The sequence below is a fragment of the Carica papaya genome, chromosome 6, assembly GCF_054855325.1.
Source record: "Carica papaya isolate Zhongbai chromosome 6, ASM5485532v1, whole genome shotgun sequence".
Classification (NCBI taxonomy): Eukaryota; Viridiplantae; Streptophyta; class Magnoliopsida; order Brassicales; family Caricaceae; genus Carica; species Carica papaya.
In genome coordinates, this window is record NC_142314.1 from 33527515 (window position 1) to 33554193 (window position 26679).

The 26679-nt window shown below is 36.8% G+C and overlaps 1 protein-coding gene across 3 annotated transcripts; it reads right to left on the minus strand.

The window, feature by feature from the left end:
- Positions 1-1834: 1834 nt before the first annotated feature.
- LOC110814940 (uncharacterized) lies at positions 1835-25536 on the minus strand. 3 transcript variants are annotated; one of them, XM_088206730.1, is made up of 12 exons: positions 24093-25536; positions 18409-18498; positions 18088-18324; positions 17670-17891; positions 17469-17580; positions 17214-17372; positions 7639-7697; positions 7474-7553; positions 4313-4395; positions 4194-4228; positions 3084-3129; positions 1835-2162 (listed from the first exon to the last, which is right to left on the minus strand). In XM_088206730.1, the coding sequence occupies exons 1-12, from the start codon at positions 25398-25400 to the stop codon at positions 2158-2160; spliced, it is 2436 nt and encodes an 811-aa protein (XP_088062856.1). In that variant the 5' UTR covers positions 25401-25536; the 3' UTR covers positions 1835-2157. The 3 variants fall into 3 exon arrangements, with proteins under 3 accessions (XP_088062856.1, XP_088062855.1, XP_088062857.1); XM_088206729.1 differs by having other exon boundaries at positions 4313-4401; XM_088206731.1 differs by lacking the exons at positions 18088-18324; positions 18409-18498 and having other exon boundaries at positions 4313-4401.
- Between the last annotated feature and the right edge of the window lie 1143 nt (positions 25537-26679).

Below are 26679 nucleotides of genomic sequence, written 5' to 3' on the forward strand. Positions count from 1 at the left end.
ATTTAATTTTGAACCATCTCTCAATTCTCATTTAAAATTCTTGTTGTAAAAGTCTAATTCCTACTTACCTCAAATTTTAATTCCTATTTAGCCCTCACCATGAATTTTTGAGATAGAATTTAATTCCTAAGTAGAGCTAAATAAAAATTGATCCTTAAAAAATCAATGTAAGAACAAAATACAAGTCAATTTCAGTTTTGCCCATTATGTTTTTACTTTTTTCACTTTAGCACATTGTAAGTTTTTTTTCTTGTCAATTCATTATCTCGTGGTTTAGCCAACACATGGACGTCGTTACACAACTCCACAGACTGACACGTTGAACCAGATAAATCAAACTAATTAACTTCGATATTAATGACATTAACTAAGATTCATTCTACTTGAAAATACTTCACTTCAAAGCCAGCCAATTCTTCCTTCTTGCTTCTTCATCATTCTTCACTTCCCTAAACTTCCTCCATGTTTAATCAAGAATCGTCTGATATTTGTGGCACTCTTCTTCATTGTCTTTGCTTCTCGTTGGCTTCTAGAATCAAGATAGACAATAGTTGATATTTTGCTACCCCCATGTAGTAGCATGAAATATGAAGTGGATTTTCACTATACAACTAGAATGTAGAATGTAGGATATGAGTAAAATTCCATGTAGGCATGTCATTGCTGCTATTTTACCAAAGTAGAGCAATATTTGCATGAGTATTATAGCAAGGAGACTTATATAAAGGCATTTCATAAGTCCAATGCCTACTAATAATGAGTGGGTAAGCACAGGAATATCAAAGATTCATCCTTCTATAATGAAAATACCAGTTGGAAGGTAAAGAAAAGAGTTGTTGACGAATCAAGAAACCCTTATAAGGTATCTAGGGAAAATGTTCCAGTCCGATGTGGAAATTGTGGAAATATAGGCCATAATTTGGGATCATGGAAAGCAGCAATAACTGGTGAATGATGTAGCATGGAAGAGTGAGGTTACAGAAGCAAAGATCGATGGCAACAGATGCAGTTCCTGAAGTGAGACAAAATGCGGTAAATTACACTAAATATCCATTCTTTTTCCTGCAATTTATTCCATCTATCATCTCTAATCTCAATCCTAGAGAAGAGGATGACAAAGATCCAAACTTGTAACAACATTGGAGAATCTTCGTCTGGCGCAGCTATGTTTCTTTTACAAATTTGATTTTGTTTACATAATTGTTGTTAGGTTTAGTGTTTATATTTATATTTTATGTATACATAGAATAACTAGTATGAGATCTTTCCAACATGGGAAATGCCTCAAGTAATAATGCACATCAAGACATAAATTTTTTAGCATCTCAACTAGTTTCTACTTCTGAGGTGATAAATGAAAGAAGTAGCGGACGAACTAGAGTAAGATTTGCCAGAAGGGGAAGTGTCCCAAACGCTGCGTACCAGGACATGAGTATCTCAACAACTCAACCAGTTTCTGCTTCCGAGGTGGCAAATGCAAGAAGTGGCACAACAACCATATAGCCGTCCTCAAATAACAATCCATTTTCTTTTATTTTTCCAGAAGCACAAGCCAACGATGGTTTACACCTGCCATAAGCAGCCTGATCCATCCATTTGTTGCTTTCTCTGAAATGAGCACACCCAAAAAACCTCATTCCTATGTTGTGTATGTTGTCTTCATTTAAACTCTCACACCACAATTATATATTTTCTCCCAACTTCTTTCTCGAATACTCAATATATTTGAAAAATCCTCTATAATCAAAAGATTTAATAGGGATTTTCCAAGATGATGAAGGAATAAAAATAAAAAATAAAAAATGGACAAAACACAGACAAGAAGACACAGAAGTTACAAAAGTTAAGGTTTCTCTATGTTTTTGTTTTATCCTGCATGTCAAGCATATGCAACATCAAATAATTAAACGGAGGGAGATAGATCAAGGAAAATACTAATGAATCTCATAATTAGTAACTAGAGAAGCAAAAAGGACATTTCTCGGAGAAAAGGAGAAGCAAAGACAACAAATCCATATATTTACAGTTCACGTTGAATCTGCAAACAAGTAACCTCAGCAACTAGCTAGGTACTACATCCGAAAAATACAAGCTGCCGTTGCACTTGGATCAAAACTTTCAGTCCAGTAGAGCTGTCCAACCAGAAGAATCTCTATTTCAATCTGGTAATATTGACAAAAGAATTAGGCTGAAAAACATGTGGCGGTTAAGTAATAAGTGCAGTAAACTAGTCTATATCTGGAACAGATAAATTGACAAAAAATATAAATTTAATTTCCAGTAAAAATTTGCAATGATTTCCATTTGTTCCAAAGAAATGGAATCTGGAAATTCCATCAATGCATGTGAAAGGATAAAGAACTGCAGCAAGCACGCTCACACTTAAACCAGTTAGCTCAATTAGTAAATTTGTTTGTGCACTTAAGATTGGATCCTATTAGCACCTACATGGGGTGAAGGCTATGGATTAAAAAAGGTCGTCCTCTAACCAATAGGGCAGGCTTCTATGAACTGAAAATTAAAAGTAACCATGTTAATGACCTAACATAACGTCAATACAAATGCTTCATTCAGTTTATTCTTTTCTTTTTTTTCATATTGCAGATACTTCTACATTCCTGACTTGCAAGCTACAGATCCCAGATGAAAAATGGCATTGGGACCAGCAAACTGTGATTTTTGTCACCGTACAAAATTTTCCAATGGATCTCAGGGCATCAGTTCCTAATTAAAATGGAAAGCATAAAATGCAAACACATAGTTAAGAACATCTTAATATTCTTCTGAAGGGAGTTAGGTATACTGATGTAGTGGAGGAAAGTGGAAGAGTAAATACTGCCTCAAAAAAAATAACATTAATTTAGATGGAGCTTTGCTATCTATCTTAGGAATAAACATTTACATGGAGCTGGACTCTTTTTTATCTTAGCAGGGATAGAGATTACTTATAATACTTCTTAAGAAAATACCATTTTGATAATTATTATTTAGGATATGTTATGCAGCTAATGATGGATATTAGAATATAATAAAGTTACAACGTAGACAAGTTCTAGAGATGGGACAATGCATATGCTACTTACATCTGTACGGCAGGTGAGTATTACCAAGGTTGGGAGCATCTTCCCACTGCCAGGAAAATCCATTTACAAGGCCAGTAAGAACATTGCATTTCTATGAATAATTAAAGTAATATAAATACATTAACAGGAAGAAATATGGGGACCAACTAAAAATAACAGAAAGGAGAAATATCGTTTAATTTCAATATTAAATGTTAGATATGATGGAACAAAAACAGCAATAAGTATTTATGGCACTGGGAAGATGTGCAGTAATGCAGACCCTAGATTTAAGTCCACTAATATTTTAAGAAATATTTATGTAACTATGACTTATATATTACTAAGGCTAATTACTTTAGTTAGAATATTAAGTATCAACTTATTATTTCTTTGAAATAAGTATCAGCTAATTATTGTTATAGTTTTTTTTTTCTTATTTAGGATAATGTTCAACTATTGTCAGATTATAGGTTTTTGAATTGATTAGTTTATTTTTCTCTTCACTTTTCATTTAGAAAAACAAGAGTTTATTTTTCTCTTCATACCACTATGATTGTTTAGTCACAATTATTGAGCAATCCGAGTTGATATTGGATCTGGCATCTCTCGTTTTATCAGGTTAATCTTTTAAAAGCTTTGTGCTCAACCTATCTTTGTCCCACATCAAAAGGGCAAATAAATCCAGAACTGGCAACTAATGTGCAATTCCTTCTAAGCCAATCACACTTAGTACAGAAGACAGGTTTTTAAGCTCATCTACCCGAAAAAGTATCTTCAATTACTATCATTTAGAACAGAAACTTAGAAGAAAATGAGTCTAATATTTTCAGCATATACTATGTGAATTAAGTTGCAGTATAACAATGTCCAAATTGCAAGTGTTTCATGATTCTAACATCACTATCATCTGATACTAAAAAGAAGCAACACATACTATGTGCTTAGTGGATATTAGGTAATATAATTAAAGTCACTGGTGAAGTATAAGGATTTGTACTGAGCTCTGCTTACATTCATTGTATAAACACACACATTAAGAAGACGAGCATAAACCCACGCAAAAGCAACATAGAGCAAGCCCAACTATTTCTAAATTAAATATAAGTATCTAATCAAACATTTCCATACCTGTAATCTATCTCCATAATTTGCATATCTATAGCCTGACAAATCACCAAACCGGAAAAAAAAGACATCAAAATTTGAGATGAACTACCATCATGGTCAATGTGATATATGAGCTTTACCTGATGTATGACTAGAACCATAACTTGCACTTTGCCTCCAATTATAGGGCTGAGAAGTCATTCCAAAATCTTGGGAAACTCCACTGTAACTAAAGAATAAAGAAAAATCATTGCTATTTGTAAGATGCATGACGGAAAAAAATTAGTTTGTGAACTGAATCTGACAATATTAGTAAAAGATTGTCAAAAGTATACTAAAGACTAGTGTACAAAAGTAGCATTGAACAATTTTGAAGGGCCTTTACTGCAATACATCTAGATCCGATACGAGTACTCTAGCAGATGCTAGCCATAAGGACACATTATATACCAAGTGCATAGCATGCAAAAGAGAAGGGGTCATTTTGTGGAGCATACAGACAGGTGCAGCATTGCAACTTATCAAACATCAGACTTTTTAAAAAAAAAAAAGACAAGGAAGCCCTTTGAAAAAATCTCTCCTCTTGACAAGTATTTATATCTCCTTCACCCCCAAGGTGTTGACCAATGGTTAATCAGTGTCCTATGGGCGACCTGGTCTAGCCAGATATGACTGCTTGCCAGCCTTGTTTTATTTTTCTTTTTTCAGAGAGAAAAATAATGAACATTAAAAATAAGGCACCAAAGGTTGTCACCAACGTACAAGATAGGTCTGACATAGTACCAAAAAAATAAGATTCTCTCCAAATTTAAGATGATGAGCATTGAACAATGACCTAATAGAAGAAAAAGGTAACATAATGCCTTTAGAAAAACCTATTGTTTCTTTATTTCCTAATAACCCATATGATAGATAGCCAATGGATAAGGGATATGAGCTTCTTCCAGATTTGCAAGCTCTAAAACCATCCCATACCCATAATTCATCCACTATAGAAACACAAGCCAGCCAAGAAGAATTAAGAAGATATAGGGCTAAATGACATAACCTTCAACCTCATCACACCAGAGGAGATAGATAGGAGATTACCCTCTTGCAAACGAATAGGGCATTCATTTACAATGAAAGTAACTCACTCAGGTCATGATCAAGCGGGAAAATAAGAGTTGGTTAAGATTAGTTAAATAGCTAAATATTTGATTTCTGCAATTTCCTTTTCTGCCTTCAATAGCAGGGTCGTTATGTACATTCTGCAATATTGTACCTGCTGCTCTGGGCCAGCTATTTCTGGTTCATATATTCCTGTACCCTGTACCCTGTACCCTGTACCAAGAATAGTAATGAAAATATCTAGAATTATTCCATCATCTCTCAGCATTCTATTCTTCTCTGTTACCTCTTCCTCTATTCTATTTTCTTTTAACCCCGTCCTCTATTCTATTTTCTTTTAACCCCAATTCCTCCCTACAATCTTCCCCCCATTGTTAACCGAGGCAACCTGGTTGCACATGATCCAGTGCCCAGTGGTCTGACAGCAGACCACTTGAATCATCGAAAGTGAGGATTCTACCCCAAGCACCTTCCCAGGAAAAAGCAATGAAAGGTTACATTTTGTTTCTACAAAACCCGCTTCCAAGAGAATCTAAAGGCAGCCTCAGCTTGGTAAAGAACGTTACAGTAGAAAGAGCTTACATAGAATAGACCATTTTTAGTGAAAGGCCATATGGGGATGATCACAAACATCAAGGTGAAAGTCGCAAGATGGTTAGACCTTTCTTCTAGAGATCTCTTACCAAATAAATGGACAGCCTAGAAACTCAATCTCTGGCCAGTGCCAGGCCTAAAGAGCGTCAAATGAGGAAAAGAACTCCCATCCTTACTAATCCGCTTAACCATAGGATAATACCATATCTTTCTACACTCTGATTCGTCCTCCACGCCTACCTTCCACACCATACCTTGTGATAATCACCTTTCTCCACAAGCTGTTTCTGTAATACATGAACTTCCAGGGTCATTTAGTGAATAACAACTTGTTCATAGCCATAATAGATCTCATGCCAAGGTCCTCTAAAGCAAATGGTCTCTTCAAAACATCTCCAAACACAAGGTGATAAATGCCTCTGATTTTCAATGTAGCCAAAAGGGAACAACATTGAGTTCCCAGCCTCTTAACACTAGAGAGGACAGAGAAAAGAAAAGCAGATTGGCAAATTTGGTAGAGTGCTACGATGAGAGCATGCACCTTTAAGGAGGTAATTCTTCCACTCTTCTCTCGTCCTTTTTAATAATTATATTTCAAATACTTGTGTCCTTGAATCTAGCAATCAGAGGCAAATACTCGACAAGCCCTGTTGAGCAGTATCATGCTGCCTAGCTGGCAAAATCTGTATATACTTCAGGCCCTCCCATTGTGCAACCTTACAAACAGCTAGGCTAAAAAACTTAATGTTATACAGTACTTTTTTCTTCTTTTGCTTCTTCTGTTTTATCTTATCAATGTATTTTACAAATTATCACTATCTTAAAAATAATATATTTTATTTTTATATTCTGATAATATTACATTTACAATCTCTTTGCAGTTGCAAAAGCACCCTCAACCAGGGGCATTAACAATCTTATAACTGTATATAGAGTAAAAAGTTATGACTTTAGATTAAAGAAACACACTCTAAAACAGTGAGAAATTTTAGAAGTCCTTCAATTCAAAAGCTTGATCACGTGGTGACAAAGGAACAGACTTCACACTGCACATTCCAATTCTGGTATTATGTGCCAGAATCACTTAGATCTGTGCAAGTAATGCTCTTACTTTGTGCTCGGAGCATTAATAAATAGTAACTATACATGCAAATAACAAAGGTAATATGGGAGCATATCATTGTAAAAATCAAAATGAAAAAGAAAAAACTGTACTAGTGGGAAATTTTAAATGCCTTCAAAGCAAAAGCTTCTCTGACAAATGACAATCTTCATCATTGTACATATCGTCCCCGCCCTTAGTCTATGCTTAGGTAACGACTAGACAATTAACTCACATAAGTTTGTGCCTGCAGTTTTGGACCCCAGGAATATGTGAAACTTGCATATTTAATTCCTAACTGCAACAGTTTCCCCTGTTTTATGCTATGACCATCAACAACAAATATATGCAACTGTAAAATAAATTTCTACAGACACACCAAGACAAATGCAAAACAGCAGCTAACTGGATCATGCATAAGTAAATTTAAGTTGGATAAGAATGATACTGCTAAATTAGTCAAGAGAACAGAAATAAAACAATGATTAGAGGCACCTGGGGCTTCCAACCGGAAAAGAACTTTCCCAATGAGGATCAAGATACTCTCTGGGATATGTACGATACGGATCACCATCCTGCATTAATGATGAAAACCCAGACAATTGTTAAGGAGATGTAGCTCTCAAAGAATTTGCCAAGAAGTCAATATGGCAAACTTACCAGTGCATGAAATGGTCGCTTCATTCCAGATGAGTAAGAATAATCTGAATAGGTAGAGCCTGCACATGTAGAAAACATAATATTAGAGAATGATAATATCCATGCCCGAATGAGAGGGGAGAAAAGGGGAAAAAAACAACAGAAAGAAAAATAAAATCCAAGGGGTCAAACATAGTAATCACAAGGTAATCAATTAGAATCCATATTCCTAAGTTCAAATTCTGATGATTACTTACTGAACTTCCTTTCACTCTTTCACTCCCCCAAGAGCTACCACTTTCATCTCCATTGAGTGCCAAGAAGGTACTCAAGGATATTCATTTTTAAATCATAGTAATCAAGTTACAGAAGGGGATTATTGGAACTTTAGCAATATCTATTTAGAAATTTCTCCACTACCATCTTGCACTTACTTCCTCCACTAATTCTCTATCTTCTAATCTAATCTGAAATATTGAAATAGAGTTAGAAGCAAGCCAAGAAATTGATCAGGTCCGGGTATGTAATCTAGTCACAAGTCTATTAATAGTAAACCTTACAGCAATCTCGAAGCTTGTTTGTTTTACTTCCAGCCTTTACAACCTATGACTAATGCTCGATAGACAGAAACTTTGATTTCCTAGATTTGGGTATCCTAAAAAGACATTTTTTCTTGATAAATTCTTAGTTTACTTTTACTGATAAATTAGTAAGGCAAGCTGAGAGAACGTTGCCGCTGATGCTTTTTCCACTGCCGCAATGAGGACATGTTGCTTCAAGAAATTTCAATGCCACAGCTGATTTTCTCTGATTCTTTTCAGCAAGAAATTTCTACCTCTCCAGATCTTTATTCACTTTCCCAACAGATTCAATAAGGTTCTCTTTCTCCTCCTTGGACTTATGAGGATGGCTTGATTTGCTTCCAAAAATCGAATTTATCTACCATGACCTTGGACCCTCGTTTCTACTACTATATCTGCCATTCATTCCCATTGTCATGAAGGATTTAAATACACTTTGACAAGGATCCTGGCAGATATTTTTAATAGGCAAGGCATGAAGTGAATGATTCAAGACTATATTCAGGAGTGTTTAATGTGCCAGCAACATAAAACCAACCATTTGCGTCCAGCCAGATCTTTCCAACCTCTTCCTGTTTGACTTCAAATTTGGGCAAATATTTATACGGATTTCATTTGACGGCTAATGAATTCCCGTGGTAAATTTGTTCTGGTTAATTGTTTCTCCAAATATGCTCATTTTTTGCCTCTCTCATTCATAAATTCGTCTCAATGTTGCTCACATATTCTTTGAGAACATTTTTAAGTTTCATGGGCTTCAGAGACAATTGTTGATGATAGGGATGTCACCTTTTCTAGCTCTTTCTAGATAGAGTTGTTCTGGTTGAAAATAAGCATATTTACTGCTTTTGAAATTTTAAATGTAAATTTTTATTAAAAGTCAAAGTCATTTTTTAAACATTACCATTTTAACTCTCATAATTAAACCTATTAAAAGCAAATTTTGACTTTGACTTTTACCAAAAACACTTTAAATTTAATTCATTTCGTTGCAGAAATACTTTGAAACACAAAAGTCAAAACCAAAATCCAGCCAAATGTACCCCAAAAAAATTAGAAATGCTAATCCTAATACAAAAAAAAAAAATTAAAATAATCAAAAACTTAATACTAATAAAAATAAAATCCTAAAGTTACTAAACTATAATAATGGACTCATATATAGTATAATAGTTTTACATTTAAAATATTATCATTGCTTATCTGTTTAGGCATAAATTATTTTGCATCATTTCACTAATGCAACCTCTCCATGGCTACTTGACTCCATGATCGAATATTGTGATAGCATTGGGTCCATTCCTCTTCGTGCATTACCCATTTTAAAGTTGCTATAACTCTCTCCATGGCTAATAACAGCTTGGATTGGCCAAACTTGAGTTGTTGGTTGGGAGTTGAAGTAATATCATTACCTTCTTCGCTCTCTTTACAATTGCATAATTCAAGTTCACATTGATCTTTTGCCAACAGGAGGAGAAGATGCTCTAAATCTAAGGTGTGTCCTTTTGTGTTTCCAAGCAGTATCGGGTCTCAATATCAACTTGAAGAAATCAAAATTGGTGAGAATTGGTGATAAGAAAGATGAGGATCATCTTGCTGGAGTGATGGAATGCAAAGCTCTCAATCTTCTAATCAAGTACTTGGGTGTACCACTTGGGGCTAAATATAAAGACACTAGAACATCGGAACCTGTGATTGAGCTATTTGAGAGAAGATTAACAGGATGGAAGAGCTATTTCCTATCTAGGGGAGGTAGGTTGACGTTAACAAAAACCACGTTAACCAACCTTCCCATCCATTACCTATCTACACTGATGATCCTGGTGAAAATTGCAAGGCGTTTGGAAGCTATCTAATCCAGGTTTCTTTAGGGTGACAATGAGGGGAGAAGGAGATATCACTTGGTAAAGTAGAAGGATGTAAAATTACCTCTTAAACAAGGCGATTTAGGTTTGAGATCTCTCATTGAGATGGACATGGCACTTCAAGGCAAATGGATGTGGAGGTTTATGAAGGAGGAGGATAGATTGTGGAAGCGTGTAATTGGGGCCCGGTGGGGGAGACTTGTTCATTGGTTTGGGTGGGGGGAGTGGTTAGGGTTGGAGATGTGTGACTGCATGGATTGGGGCTTTGGAGAAGAATTCAGATGGACCGGTATAAAATCCAGGAATGTGCTAGTTAGAGATTAGGCAGGGGTAATAGAATCTGGTTTTGGTTGGATGAGTGAGTAGATGGAGGTGGCTTCAAGAGATAGTTCCCGAAGATATATGTCCTTGCTCAATCGAAGAACATGCTTATTGAGGATGCATATAGAGAAAATAAACAGGTCATAGATGTATTTTCACCATCCATAAGCTGAAAAGAAAGAGAAGATCATGGTAAACTGGTGTTGCTATCCAGGAGGGCAGAGAGAAGACTTGCAACCATATTCTACTTTGGTGCCCCATTGCACATAGTTTATTGCCCATGGCGTATGGGATCCTTGGAGTCAACTGCACTAAGGCAAGTATTGTAAAGGATGGTTACGGACATGGAAGGGACTAACCGAGCAGAGAAAACATTTGGCACTTATAACCCTTGAAAAGTTTTAAATGGGATGGAAGAAGGTATTAATAAAATTCCGGAGAGATGATTCCAAACCTTGAGTTTTTCGGTTATGGATCAACCGTTGTAATTCATGGAAAAGTTACGAGAACTAATTGATATCCTTACTGATATGTAAATAATTTTGTCCATAGGTTTGCACCCTCTTGGTGTTTGTACATAATGAAACGTAATATACTTTTTATCCCAAAAAAAAAAACGTTTTATTCTTAAATAACTCCTTAGCTAATTAACATCTAATTCCTAATTAAGCCTAAAACTAAAAACCAAACAGACTTCATGCCTACAGAAAAAAGCCATTTTCTTCTTTTGTAGGACCTGCTCTACTGCCTTTTTCCAGCATATAGCAGTCTTGCATCAACTGACATAAGCATATGCAAACAATTAAATGCAATCCAAGCTGCAACACTCATGAATCAAACATTAGGGCCATCAGATGGCTTTGCTCTTAAAATGAAGAATTCCATAAAAATTATCTATTTGTTTAAGCAAAGCCCAAGTTAGGAAAAAATGTTTAACCTGGTTCGCATGCACTAACAATTGCATATGCATATCAACCTATTTTCATAGTTTGTCCACTAAATTTCATAAATTTATGAATTGCCTACAGAATTTCATTTAGAATATCGCAGTGGAGTTGTAGTTTGATTTTGTTTAACTAAACACTTGAATCTAGTTTTTATCAATTTCAATAGCTGTCAGTCTGCTTTTCATTACAAATATACATATCATGGAATATACTCTTTTTTTTTTTTTAAATAAAACGTGTTAAGTATTATATTAACAGAGTACCAAAACGAGGGTACCACCCATGTATAAAAGATTTACAAATTAGAATATCAATGACATTTTCAAAATCTACATCACTAATAATGTCATGATTTGACAAGATGGTCCTAAAAGAATGCATCCATTTATCTCTAATGCTATATGAACAGCTAACTTTGTCCTCAAAAGCTCTCAAATTCCGCTCTTTTGATATAACCCAAAAAATAGTTAATGAAATAATGTTTACAATATTGTTTTTTACATATAACCAATCCCAAGTCCAAATTTACTCGTAGATAGAACCCACCACGACCCAATGAATCTCCAACAAACCATAAATCATACACTATGAGTCATGAGCCACAGGGCATCGAAGCTGTAGATGATTATAGGACTCCTCAGCCATCAGACATATATAACACCCGTTCACAAAAATCTATCCTCTAGCTCTACGTTTATCAATTGTGAGAATCTTCTCCCAATAGGCTTCCCGAACAAAGAATGCGACCCTCGGAGGGACTTTAGTTTTCTAGATTTACTTGTAAGGAAAGTTTCGATGAACCACCATAAGATCCTTCGTTAAGAAATTGTAGTAGGATCTAATCGAAAATCTCTCACACTTCTCTCATTTCCAAACAAATTTGCCAAGAGTTAGAGAGATTTGTTGTGATGATAAAATCTATCCGCATAATCACAAATTTTCCAGTCGTTTAAGTTTCTTACAACATTTATGAACCAATTTATATTGTCATTTGACCGTTGGTACACATCTTCAATGAGCATGTTCCCAAATTGAGCGATAGGAAAAATTCTCGGAAAACAATTTTTTAGACTACCTCCCTCCATCCAATCGTCAGTCCAAAATTTGATTTTATTACCTCTCTCCAGTTTCCATCTTGAGCATAGGCTGAACTGAGGCAATTGAGTTAAGATCTTCCGCCATAAGCCTCTGCCATGCGAGGTTGTGAGTTTACTTCTCGAGATCGAATTGGGGTCCCCCCATCGAGCCTCCACAACCTATTATTCTCATTCATGTACTTCCACAACCATTTGCCAAAGAGAGCATCGTTTATTTTCACCATAGATTTAATGTCAAGTCCACCCAAACAGTTGGGTATTTTGATGTCCTCTCACTTTACCAAGTGGTACTTGTGTTTCTCATCATCATCGCCTCAAAGAAAGCGACATTGAATTGATTCTAATTTCTTAGCCACCTTTACCGGTATCGTAAGAATAGAAAGATAATAGATAGGAAGGTTGGCTATTGTGCTTTTGATTAAGGTATATCTACCACCCTTCGAAAGGAAGTAACGCTTTCGCCCAGCAAGTCTCTTTTCAAATAATTCCAGTATCAGCTCCCAAGAAGTAGTGCCTTTATAATACTTAACCCCCAAAAGTATTCCCAAGTGCTTCATGGAAAACTTAACCATTTTACACTCTAACATCCTACCAAATAAATTTATATCACATTCCTACCAATCCTGGGCATTTCAGACTTACCAAGATTGATTTTTAAACCGAAAACAGCCTGAAAACACAGGAGAACACATCTCAGATTCAGCAAGCATCTCACATCCGGTTGGCAAAATATTAGCGTATCATCCGCAAAGAATAGGTGTGACACCTAAACCGAATGATCCCTTTTACCCACCTCGATCCCACTCACAAGTTGAAGGTCAACAGCTCAGGTTAATAGACCATTTAGAACTTCCATGACAATGATAAACAATAATGGGGACAAGGGGGTCACCCTGTCATAAGCTTCTGGATGCGCTAAAGAATTTGGATGGTCCATCATTGACAAGCACCGCAAAAGAAGAGGTGGACATGCAGTGTTTCATCCAGCCTTCCCATCTTTGCCCAAATCCAAACCTATACAGCATGTAACCCACAAAGTTCCAATTGACATGGTCATATGCTTTCTCCATGTCCAATTTACACAACAGATCGTCCATACCCCTAGCCATAAGGTCATCCACGGATTCGTTAGCAGCCATTACAGCATCAAGAATCTGTCAGCCTTCCACAAAGGCGTGCTGACACTCCCCAATCACCTTGCCAAGCACCCTAGAAAGTCTCTTAACCAGTACTTTAGCTATCGATTTATAGATGCATCTCACTAAACTTATAGGTCTAAAATATTGAACTCTTTAAGATTCCTTTTCTTTGGGATGAAGGTAATGAATGTGGAGTTTAGAGATCTAACAAACTTACCAGTTTTATAGAAGTCCTTAGAAACACCCATCACATCATTTTTCAATAAGTACCAAAAGGTTTGAAGGAATTTCATATTGAAACCATCGGGATCGGGAGCTTTATTGTCGTTACAAGATTTTAAGCAGCCTTCTTCTTCCAAAGAGAATTCCTCCTCCAATATAATGGAATTTTCATCGGAGATTCTTTTGAACTGCATGCCATCAAGGGTAAGCCGAGTGCAAGCCTCCTCATTGTAAAGCATTAATAAGTATTGTCTGGCCGCCTCCCTTAACTCCTCATTACCCGAGACCATCCTATCCCCACACTAGATTTCATCAATGAAGTTACAATCTCTTCTATAAGGGGGCCACTTTCTTCTCCCTCTCAATCTTAGATCAACCTTTGATATCATTTTTCAGTTCTCTAAACTTAGAAGCAACCCTGAAGCTTGCGTACCCCCTGAATTCATAAGTTTTTCATTTTTCTTCAACCATGGAGCGAAAACAATCATTCCCTAACCACTTATTGTCAAATCTAAAAAGGACGGGACCCCATTGGACACCATCAACAATCAAGTATATAGGGAAATGACCGGAAGTGAGCTGGGGTAAAGGCTTTTGAAAGACCCAAACAAGTTGAGTCATAAAGCCTGCCGACACCAAAAATCTGTCAATCCTCGAGCTACTCCTTTGATTAGATAAAGTCCACTCACCTCCAGATAGAAGGAGATCAATAACCTCAAGTTTGTACACCTCATCTTTGAATTCTTCCATCTCAGAAGTCGAGTTGTTGTTTTCATTACGTTCCCCCTTCCTTAAGACCATGTTAAAGTCACCACCAACAATCCAGTTACCACCCCATCTCATTTTACACTCATCTGGTTCTTTCCAAATTATATTCTTTTCCTCCCTACTTCCTCTGCAGTAAACTCCTGTGAATGTCCAAATAAGTCCACCTCTACAATTCCTAAATAGACATGAGACCGAGCATTTCCCTTTAATGACAATCTCGCAATTCACATAGTCTTCATTTCACAGGATGATAATACAACCAACTGAATCCTTAGCAGGAATGGCATGTCATCCCAAATTTTTGATGCCCTAAAGCCCCTTAACCACTTTCTCAATGTAATTATCAATTTTGGTTTCCTGTAAACAGACGACTAAAGGATTTCATTTTCGAAAGCAACCTCTAACGCCAACCCTTTTACATTAGTTGTTTATGCCCCTAACATTCCAACATACAATCTTTCCTATCATTGATGTAACAAACTCAATTCCTCACTCATCCTCTCCTCCTCCCTTTTACCATCATAGTTAATAGAGGATTTCAATCTCTTTAACTCTCTAGGGATATAGCCATTCTATTTTTTCTTCTCTTTTAAGCTAGATTCTCCCTTTGTTTTTGCCATCATTTTCTTTTTTTCCACTTCAAAGAAAAATAGCAAGGAAATGGATTCCATACCTTCAAGAGAAATTCTCATTGTTTTACTAAACTTCTGAATGTTTTGCATTACCCAAACATAACAGCCATCTTCAACTCCATCCACCACATTTATCCCTTCTAGGCTTAATTTTAGAATATCTTCAATTTCTTCATTAGGGATTATTGCTAATGCCTGACCATCCTCTTCAACCAGCACCATTTGCATATCCTTGTCTAGAAAGTCGTCACGAAGGAGGGTCAAACAAAGAGAAATCATCAAAACTTACCTCTTTTTCCGATGAGGTTACTGACCAAAAATCATCATCTTCACACTTCTTCAATCTCCCATTACTTATTTTGTTGTCCGACACACCTGCATTTTCCACTTTCTATGTCTGATCGCATATGATCAAGCCATCATCAAGACGTCCGGGACAACCAGACACGTCGAGGCTTCCTTTTGTGCCAGAGGGTTCTCCTCGAGACAGGTTAAAAGTGCTCCGCTCTGGACCACTAGGTGAACCCGGCCCCAAAGCTTCTATACCTCTCCTTATTAGATCAGCGGACCATTTTTCCTTTTCCTTCCAAGTGATCTTCTTCTTCTTTATCGACGGCCAGCTTTTTATGGTTTTTTCGGTTTTTTCTTGGCCCCAAACTACCGGGTTTTCCTTTCCATACAACCCATCTTTACTGCCCATTTTCTTAGGTCTAAAATTCCTCTTTTTTCCCTCCTTTTTTCGGGTCTGATCAGCCAAGTCAATGCTGCCTGTTTTCATATTTGGATCCAACTGCCCTACCCGAATCCTTCTTTCCCCTGCAAAGCGTAGGGCCGCCGCATAGGACTAGAAATTCCCAAATCCAACGTTGAACGGAATCAAGGTAGCACAGTGAGGACATTTCATAGTGACGTTCCAAGAGGAATCCAGGTGTTTTGCGTTTGGCATAGAAGTTGAGGACCCAGATTTCATAGTTCACGGTTCGTTGATCATTTGTGAGTTCGTGCGCAACCACCACCAATTTCCACCATCCCTTCAATTGGACTCTGAGCGAAAAGAGAATCCACTTCGTGCTCCGACCACTATGAACCGTCAATGCAAGAAAATCTCCTCTTCTCTTCTTTCCATGTGCAAGCCACAGCTCATAGTTGTTTTTCACCAGGTGTTTCACCCAACTTATCGGCTTTCTACTCCACCAAAACTCATTAAGTCCTTCCAGGATCCGTCTAAACTCATCTCGTTCAAGGAATATCAATCTCTTGAAACCTCTCCCATTTTTGTAGATCCGCAAGCATTCCGCATTTCTTCCTTCACTTATCAAATCGAATGATTTATTCTCGATGAAGAGATACCGTCTACCGAGCGAGCTCATAACAGTAGACCCGCTTGGTTGGCCTAAATCGGCCAGAAGTAGCCATTACAGGCAAAGGATTTAAAGAGAGTTTAGAGAGAGAAAATTTAGAGAGAGAAAGATCCTAGACATTTCAATACTTTCTATCATGGAAGATACTCTTGAAAACTGAAGTTGTTCAGTTAAACAAGGCAGTTGTTTCCTTTGCCCCTCAGTTATAAATAAATGTCATGGAAAAATACTCTCAAAATTTGAAGTGAATCAGCTTGATTCCCTAAACATGAAACCTTTTCTCTTGTCAAATATTAAGGAATTCTTGAGGATATACTCACTAATACTTCACGCCAATAACAGAACAAATTATTCTTTTTCAACCTAGTCCTTTTATATAGGTGAAAGAAATGAATGAAACACCAAAAGGACTGGTCTTTTGCCACATTGAACTTTGACTAGTTCCCTTCATTTCATATGATTTCACCAACATAATTACTGCACCAACCACAAACATGATACCTGAACTCCAAGTGATTTACCACATTGCTAAGAACCTTTTAGGCATTTTTCACTTCCCAAAGGCAAGTTAGCTCTTAGTGCCATAATAACATCCTAGATAGGATGAAGTCCACCTATATAATATAGTAGCATATAATGTGGAGTACAAAGTGAAAGACATACCTATATTTAACCTTCCTTGCATTTCCCTCATAGAATCTTGTTGCCCATAAAGTCGCACTAGTTCTGTATGTACACCAGACACCCTATCACCATATTTACCATCATCCAAACGCCTTCTAGATGAGATCTTCGTTTGAGATTCATTTTGGTGTACAGAATCTATATTAAGAGGAGAAAAAATAAGTTATTGATTTGACATGGATAATAAACAATTTTCTTAACCATAATAATTTGCAGCAGAATATAGACACTTACATGGAATTTTCCTCGATTCTCGTTGGGCCATTTCCTTATTGGTGAAATTGGTGGGATTCTTATTTGGCCTGCTCTTAGGCATCGGTTTTGCAAGCGATACTTTCAGCTTTAGCTAAGCAATCAAAATGATATATCATTTTACACAAAAGAAGAAAAGAAACTAGCTGAATTGAATATAACTTTCATAACAAAATTCAAAACCTTGGATGTTCCGATGCTCAATGGCTTATCATTCAATGCATCAATGCATGCGAGAGCAGCCCCACGGGTGGTGAAGTTAATAAAGGCAAAATCAGTTCTCCTTGAAGAATGTAAATTTTGTGATAGAACAACACTTTCAATCTGCCCATACTTTTCAAAATGATTTCTCACTTTTTTCTCATCCCACGAAGAAGGCAGGTACTCCACATAAACAGATTTCACCTACAATAAAATAAGAACAGTATGTAAACTTAGGATATACGATGAACAACTTGGAAAACATCAAAAATTGGCCATAAATATTGATTTCTTTAAAAAAAAGAAATGAAAAAAGCAATTAATTTTTAGGGGACAAAGAAGATTAACGAACTTCCTGTGACTGTTCCAAAACATCAATTCAGTAGCCTAAGGGACAGACCTTCAGCATTTCTTCTTCATCTGGCTCACTCAATGGTTGGGCCCAATCAACCTTAATATTGTAGAGCTTGCCTGAAGATTCCAATTTTTTAAGTATTTTGTAAGTACTTTTAGCATCTTTTTTTGTTTCAAGCTCCAAAAATGCAAACCCACGATTACGTTGAACATTTCTAGGATCGACCATAACTGTCACTTTATCTATTCTCAGAATTCCAATCTTTTGCAACAGTTCAAGGACCTGCCCAGACAACAATATTTTTTGAGTTACATTGTTCATATGTAAATAATTTTTTGGAATATCAATATGAATGAAATATCTTACATCTTCATTTTTCCACTTCCTGTCAATGTTACCAAGAAAGATGGTGTCATTGCCCTCAACTGGAGAAGTGGTACACAGCTTCCCACAAATCTTCATTTTAAGTTCAACAATAAAAGTTGAAAGAAGTTAAAAGTCATGATAATTACAGTAAAAGCATTAAATTCATTCAGACGAACTAAGTATCTTCTCAATTTTAGGAAGTGTAATGTGAAATTTATATGTTCGCGATATTAGAAAGCTTCATCTGAAACTTGTGCAACATCAGCAATACATCAATATAGCACATTCACGGTATAAAAGGAAAGATATATTGCACTTGGAGTATATTTGACATCAGAGAAAAAAAGAAAAAGCAAGCACATATTCGCTAGTATTCCACTAAATTTCAGACTAATTATTGCATCAAACAGTAATAATATCAAAAAATGAACCGTAGGCACCTCAAATATCATAAGAATACCGTAAAAGGTACAAGAATTTAGCTAAAGGACTATAAATTGACAGCCTAAAGATTGGAATTGCTGGAGACTAACTTGGATTTAGATACAACCAGTCAAAAAATTTTGGGATCCCCAATGCTGTTAACGGGCCATTTGGTTTATTTCTCAGTCAATTACTAACTAATTCAGGGTCTTCACTCTCAATTCTAGCCTTGATATTCATAATTCTTAAGATGGTTTTCTGTGTAGAGTTACTCTCACCCCTGAGAAATTTTAAGTAGAAACAGGAATAACTCAAAACTAGAAGCAACATATTATGCATACCAGCACTAATAAAAAAGGTACCAACACTGATGCTCGAAATAACAAATTGAATGGGAAATGAACCAACCAGAGACTTTATTATTTGAAAATATTTTCTCATCACTAAACCACCTTCTCCACCACAATATTGAAGCAGTATTCCCTGGTCTAGAATTCCTACCTTCGGACGATTTGCCAGTCAGAACCTCAACACTCAATTACCATACATTGGTGCATTGGCGACATGCATGTCTACCAATATGGGCTTTGCAAAAATCTTTACGTTTTGACCAATTGATCTCGATTTAACCAGATTGGTTCACCCAAATTGGTTCAAGCCTTTCCTTTTTTGTTTTTTGACCCTCATTAGTTTCAAACTAAAAATGGTGACTGATACAGAACTCAATGAAAATCTCAACACTCTTTAACAAGACCAACATAATTTTGAGTTCCAAGGTATATGGACTTCAAAACTCAATTACATCACTTGTGGAGTTATTTAATGCATTGCGGTGCACAAGAAAGAACACTATAGACTGGAAAAACTGCTAAAAATCTTCTAGTTGCACAAGCAGTGACAATTGATTGGAGACATGTTTAACCTCAAGATTATAAGGACAATACCAAAAGTACGAAGCTCCTTGGGCTCACAAAAGCATAGTAGTGTAGGATTGATGAAATCAAGACAGCCGGCCATTGAATTGTGGAATGAGATGAAAGCTACCCTCAAAAACAAGTACTTTCCTTCAAATTATTTTGAGAAGATTCTTTTTTTTTTAATAAAACATAAGAGTATTGTCATGAACATAGGTACCAAGGAGATACCGCCCATATATAAAGTAATTACATATCAATCAAGTGGTCAATGATTATCCCAATATCTTTCCATTTCATAATGTCGTGACCTAACAAAATAGAACCAAAAGTGTGAATCTATCTATCCCTGATGTTTACAAAGTCAATTTTTATTCTCTCAAAAGCTCTTACATTTCTTTCCCTCCACTCTACTCAAAAAAAGGTAAGCAAAACTAAAAATGTTTTTTTTCCACATATACTTGTCCATGCCCACAACTCTTTGCTTACATTACCTACCACGACCCAATTCATCCCTATAAGCCCATAACAGTGGTCCAAATGTTGTACACGATAGGGCAACCAAGTAAAATATCATTGCAAGATTCCTCATCAGCTTTGCACATCTAGCACCTATTAAATAAAATGTTGCATCTTCACCTCAGCATATCAATTGTCAAAATACTTTCTCTTAAAGTTTCCCAAGCAAAGAAAGTCATTCTTGAGGGAGCTTTGGACCTCCAAATCTACTTAAATGGTACTGTCATACCAGCATCTCCGTCTCTCTTGGATAGGTAATCGTAGTAAGATTTCAATGAAAAACCCATTTTCTAATCCGGCTTCCATATCCTCCGATCCCTACGGTCCCCCAACTTTATATCTGCCAAATAAATGGGCAAGTTGTTGCATTCATCCACTTCCCAATCCTTCAAATTTCTTTTAACCTGTACGCTCCAACCATTGCCCCTTCCATCATTCCCAAACGGCCTTCTCCACCAAGATATCCCCCTCACATGCTATAGCAAAAATTGTTGGAAATCTATCTTTCAACTTGGAGTCACCCAACCACTCATCCTGCCAAAAGTCATCCCCCACCATTACCCAGCTGCCACCTAATACACTCCATAAACCGGCTGCAGCCCACACTTATTTTCTTCCACAAACTCACCCCATACGGTTTATACTTCCCTCTTCTCCCCCCATCCTGCTCCCAATCACCCCATCTAGCCTCCACCACTTTCCTCCATAATTTTCCTTCCTCGCTAATAAACCCCCACAACCATTTACCATAAAGCACATAATTCAACTCCACAATAGATCTTAACCCGAGCCCTCTGCCATATATGGGTTTCTTCACTTCCTTCCACTTCACTAAATGATATTTTTTATTCCACTCTTCATCACCCCAAATGAATCTACATTGGATCCTTTCAAGTTTTGTCGCAATGTTAACCGAAATTGTTAAGATAGAAAGCTAGCATATTGGTAAATTAGCTAAGGTGCTTTTGATCAAGGTAAGTCTACCTCCTTTTTGATAGAAAATTTCTCCTCCAACCCATAAGCCTCTTCTCAAACATTTTCACTATTGGGTCCCAAGTGTTAGTATTTTTGAATCTCGCTCCAAGAAGTAGCCCAAGATATTTGATTAGCAAAGTAATAATCTTACACCCCAGCCAACACCATCTCATCCCTCCTATGACCAATTCTAACCATTTATGTCTTTTTCATATTGATTCTCAATCCGAAAACCAGTTGAAAACAAATCAGAATACACCTCAAATGCAGCAGCGAGGATAAGTCCGGTTCACAGAAAATGAGAACATCATCTGCGAAAAATAAATGTGAAACCTTCATCGTAGAATCTCCAACAACCACGAAGAGACCCCTCACCATGTTAAGTTCATCGGCCCTCTCCATAAACCTACTAAAGGCTTTTGTAATTGTGAGAAACAAAATAGGTGAAATTGGGTCCCCTTGACAAAGGCCTCTTGGGGGCTTAAAGAAAGATGATGGACCACCATTCACCATCACAGCAAAAGGAGTCGTTGATATACAAATCTTAACCCATTTCCTCCTCATCTCAAGCATGTAAATAACAAAATCCCTATACATATGATCGTAGGTCTTCTCCATGTCGATTTTACAAATAATGCCTTCTTTTTTTCGCCCCAACAAATCATCAACCGTCACATTGGCAACCATAACCACATCAAGGATTTGTCTACCTTTCACAAAAGCGTTTTGATTCTCCCTAATAACCTCTTGCAAGACCTTGGACATTCTTTTAGCCAAAAGCTTGGAAATTAGTTTATAAATACTTCCTACAAGGCTAATCAGTCTGAAATCGTTGATGTTTTTTGCACCAACAACCTTAGGAATGATCGCCAAAAAAGTTGCATTAATGGAATAAACAAAGGGTCAGGTTCTGTAAAAATCATTGAAAACAACCATCAGATCATCTTTTATCACAGCCCAAAACTCCTGAAAAAACTTCATATTAAATCCATCAGACCCTGGAGCCTTATCTCCATTACATTCACCCAAGCATTCTATAACTTCCTCCTACGTAAAAGGAACCTCCAGCCCCTCCTTGCTCTCTGCTTTGAGCTGTCTAAATGGTAGATCATCCAATCTTGGTCTTCGGTCCTCATCTTCCTTATACAGCTGTTGGAAAATGACATTACTTTCTGCCTCATCACAGTATTGCCCTAACAGTCTCACCACTAATACTGAGCTCCTCCACATAGTTGTTTTTCCTTCTATAATTTGTCATGCTATCGAAGTATTTAGTATTTCTATCTCCCCCTTTTAACCATTTCTCTCTAGCTTTTTGCCTCCAGAAAATAGCTTCCAAACTCATATCAGCAGCTATATCCTTTTTAATGCAACTCTTCTCTCCCTACCCCTCTCACATAACAGCCCCTCCATCTGAAAAGTATCCAAGTCAGCCAACTCCTTTAAGTTTTCACTGATCATTATCTTGGTCTTACACCCCTCCTCCCTAGCCCACTATTTAATTTCAGTTTTCAATGCCTTTAATTTGGAGGCAAAAATAAAACTGGTCGTACCTTCCACACTACCCTGCTTCTACACCTTTTCCACCAAATTCCTGAACTCCTCCACCTTAATCCATTTGTTATCCAATCTAAACGGACCCAGTCCCCAAAAGATACCATCCGGGACAATACACAGAAGGAAATGGTCCGAGATTGGCCGATGCAACACATTTTGGTTAAACCCTGCAAGTTGCATGAGCGAAATATTAGAAATCAAAAACTGGTCGATTCTCGACCATGCGAGATTATTCCTTGTGTTGGACCATGTCCATCTACTCCCCATAAGAGGGATATCCACCAAATCAAGTTTGTCCACCCATTCCCTAAACTCCTCAATCTCCCCATGATTAGTGTGCCCACCGGACCTCTCCCTACTGTGCAGGATTATGTTGAAGTCTCCCCCTATCACCCATCTCCCACCCTATTTCACTTTACACATTTGAAGCTCATCCCACAATCTATCTTTTTCCTCCCTTGAGTCTCTGCAATAGATTCCCGAAAATGACCAGCTATCCCCAGTACCACATTGTTCAAATAGGCAAGACAGAGACATCTTTCTCACCTCAACCTCTTGAAACAACTAACGTCCTTATGATTGATAGCAGTTTGGAAGTTGGTGGACTCATTCATGTGGTTAAATGTTTGTCACCCTGGCCTTACCTTTGGCCATATTTTTCTCAAAAAAGTCTTTTAGAAGTTTGAGCTCTCATTTGGGAACCTAGTGTTCCTTGGCATCTTCTTCTCTTCTTGTTCAATTCCATCATGCAAGTTGTTTGTTTTTTGAACATAGGTGACCCATGTTAGTTGTTTGACTAAAAAAAGTAATTACTATTAGCAGGGATGCTTTATTCCTTTGACCCTATAACAAGCAATAACACTGCATATTTGGCTTTTAGCAAACACATCTCAGCTAGATATTTCATGCCACAACTGAATTACTCGACTAAGCCTCAGTCACATGCAGAATAATTGCTTGACTGACTGATTAGAACAATATTTTTTGGAAAAATGTGGAGAAAGCAGGTCTCATAACCTAAAGCAGATGAGAACAAATCCTTCTTACAATAACTTGAGCAGCAAATGTACAGTTAGTCTGTTCCTTAGGAGCCTCAGTTCATCAATCTCTCAGTGCAATGATGCCACAAACATAGCAATGGCCTAAGTAATCTAGTTCAACTAGGTTTTAATTTATTTTTTTTAAAACAAATTGGTGCAACAAAAGACTATTGGTTGGTTAGCAATATAGTCATTTGTTTCTATAATGATGCACGTAAAGGAGAGAAAACATAAGCTAAACCAGAAATCAACTCACCTCCACTTTTTCATATTTCTCCAAGGCCCTTCTAGCATCTGCTGCAGAAGCATAGCGTACAAAACCGAAACCCTTGTTCCTCCCGGAGTTTGCATCAATTACCAACCTCACCTGTATAATTTCACCCATTTGTTTAAATACTTTCCGGATATCTTCCTCTTTGGTATTCCTGTCCAACCCACCAACGAAAATCTCAGTGTTCCTCCTCTTTCTTCGTTCAAGCGCTTCAAGTTCCCCACTCAAGGCTATTTCTCTACTACCTTTCTCAAAGCCCTCCATCGAGCTACCTTCCACTGTCTTCTCCTTCTCTTGGTTCAGTCCCTCATCATTTCCAACACCCACCTTGAAATTTTCAGACCCGTCAGCTAAACCTACTTTGGTCTCTTCTCCCGTTACTTCATCATTGACTCCAAGCTTGTCACTTCCACCACCCAATGCAATCCTAGCTCCAGAAACTTCCTTCTCCCCTCCGGATTCCTCAATCTCACCACCATCCGTACCTCTCTGCTCTTCAACGGAGACACTCAACCCATTCTTCTCGTCTCCAAGTAGAATTTCAGTCTCAAAATCTCCGTTTTTCCCATCACCTTCCTCAGTTCCATTCACATTTCCATCTCCTTCTGTTGCAGAAGCTCCCGCCACCGCAACAGAAGCATTGAGGCCGGGACTCCCAACTTCCATTGAAGCTTCTTCGAGCCCCCCATCAGCGTTCCCAGTGAGCGTTCCCTCTACATTTGAAAGCTCCGGTGTCTGGAATTCCTGTTCTCCCTCCAGATTACCCGCCCTATCCTTCCGCACCACTTTCTTCCTCACCACTTTCTTCACCACCTTCTTCACCACTTTCACCACCTTCTTCCTCTTCTTCACCGACGTCGAATCCTCCATCACAACACTCTCCTTATTCCAATCCTTCTCAGCGCCCTCACTTCCCTCGCAGCCCGCCATCTCCACACCCATCGAACCAACAATTCCATCTTGAACCCGCTCCGGAACTGCGACCTCGTCAACTTTCGGTTTATCGTTGTCGTCACCCTCACCGATTGTTTTGTCGCTGTCGATCAATCGCGCGTTTCGATATTCGAGTTCCGGAAGTTCCGGCGGTGTAGGTGGCGGTAACGGTACCACCTCCAATGCTGCTGTTTTTGGGCTGATATCTGAGCGTGAGTTGTCCATGGTAGGAATTTCCGAGTCGGCGGTTGCCGGAGGATAGGGTTCGTCAGATGAGACGGGGTTTGGAACGGTGAGTTCGGCAGAGGCCCTAGAACCGCGTTTGGACCGGGGACCAGGAGCTCGCTTCCTTGGAGGCATCTGATCAAAATGACTGGGTGGGGGTTTGTCCCAAGTATTGCCGATCAGATGTTTGATTGGTTTCTACAAAGAGGACGAAGAAGAAGAAAACGGTCTGTTCTTCTGTTTGATGTTTTAAATTAAGAGGATAAATGGCGAATGGAGGTTCGGAGTAAATGCTATATACGTGAGAAAACCCTAATAATTACTTTCTTTTTTTTTTTTTTTGAAAAGTTTATTGTAATGTTTATATGTTTTTCTCATTGGGAATATATAAATTCGATCAATTAAACGTCATATGCACTTTATTCATGATATACATTTTTATATTTTTTTTATAAAATTAAGAACTACCAATAATTTATTTAAAAATAATTAGCTATATATGAATTAAGTATTTTTTTAATAATTCTAAATATAAATTTGTTTTTATTAACAAAAATTATAAAAAAAATTTAAAAACTTAATTATTTGAATTAAGCACTTCCATTAGTAATTTAAAATATATTTTTAATTGTCTAAACTTTTATATTCTTTAAAAATAATTGATTTATCTAACTCAGTATTTATTATCCATTTTTATGATTTTAGTGAACATATACTTTAGTGCTTATCATTACTCTTCTTTAAATCATTATAGTTTTTATTTTATTTATTGTAGTTCATCAGTATTTATTTATTATCAATTAAAATAATATTATGATAAAAAAATAATTTAAAAGTAACTCTTTGAAAATTGACTTTATAAAAGTCTCCTTTAATAACTTGCAAATAGTATTTCATACTTTTCTAAGTAACTGAAATTTTGTGTAATACTTAATATGCTTAGTCATATAACTCTCACATATATATATTGGCTAATTACTTATAAGTTTTCTTAAGCAAATCAACCCCATTCCTACAATATTCCTAACAAAGTTCATAAACTATAATTTGTCTGCGTAATCCTAATTTTATTTTTAATCTAAATAAGTTAGTTAACAATTTATCAAATAAGATAATATGATTATGTCGAAATTATATGTAACAACTGGATCCGAAAATTTAGACTAGAATAATTTTATAATTAATAAAATAATATATTAAAATAATTACATTTTTATTATATTTTAATTTTATAAAAATTTTGAGAAAAATTAAATTTAATGATGAAATTAAAAATAATTTTAGTAAAAAGAGGAAAACTGTGAATAAATATTGTACTTTTGAAAAAAAAATTTTAAATAGGAGTAAAATCGTAAAAAAAAAAAAAAATCGGACATGCTGGCATTGGTTCCACACGGGAGGCCACACGGGCGAT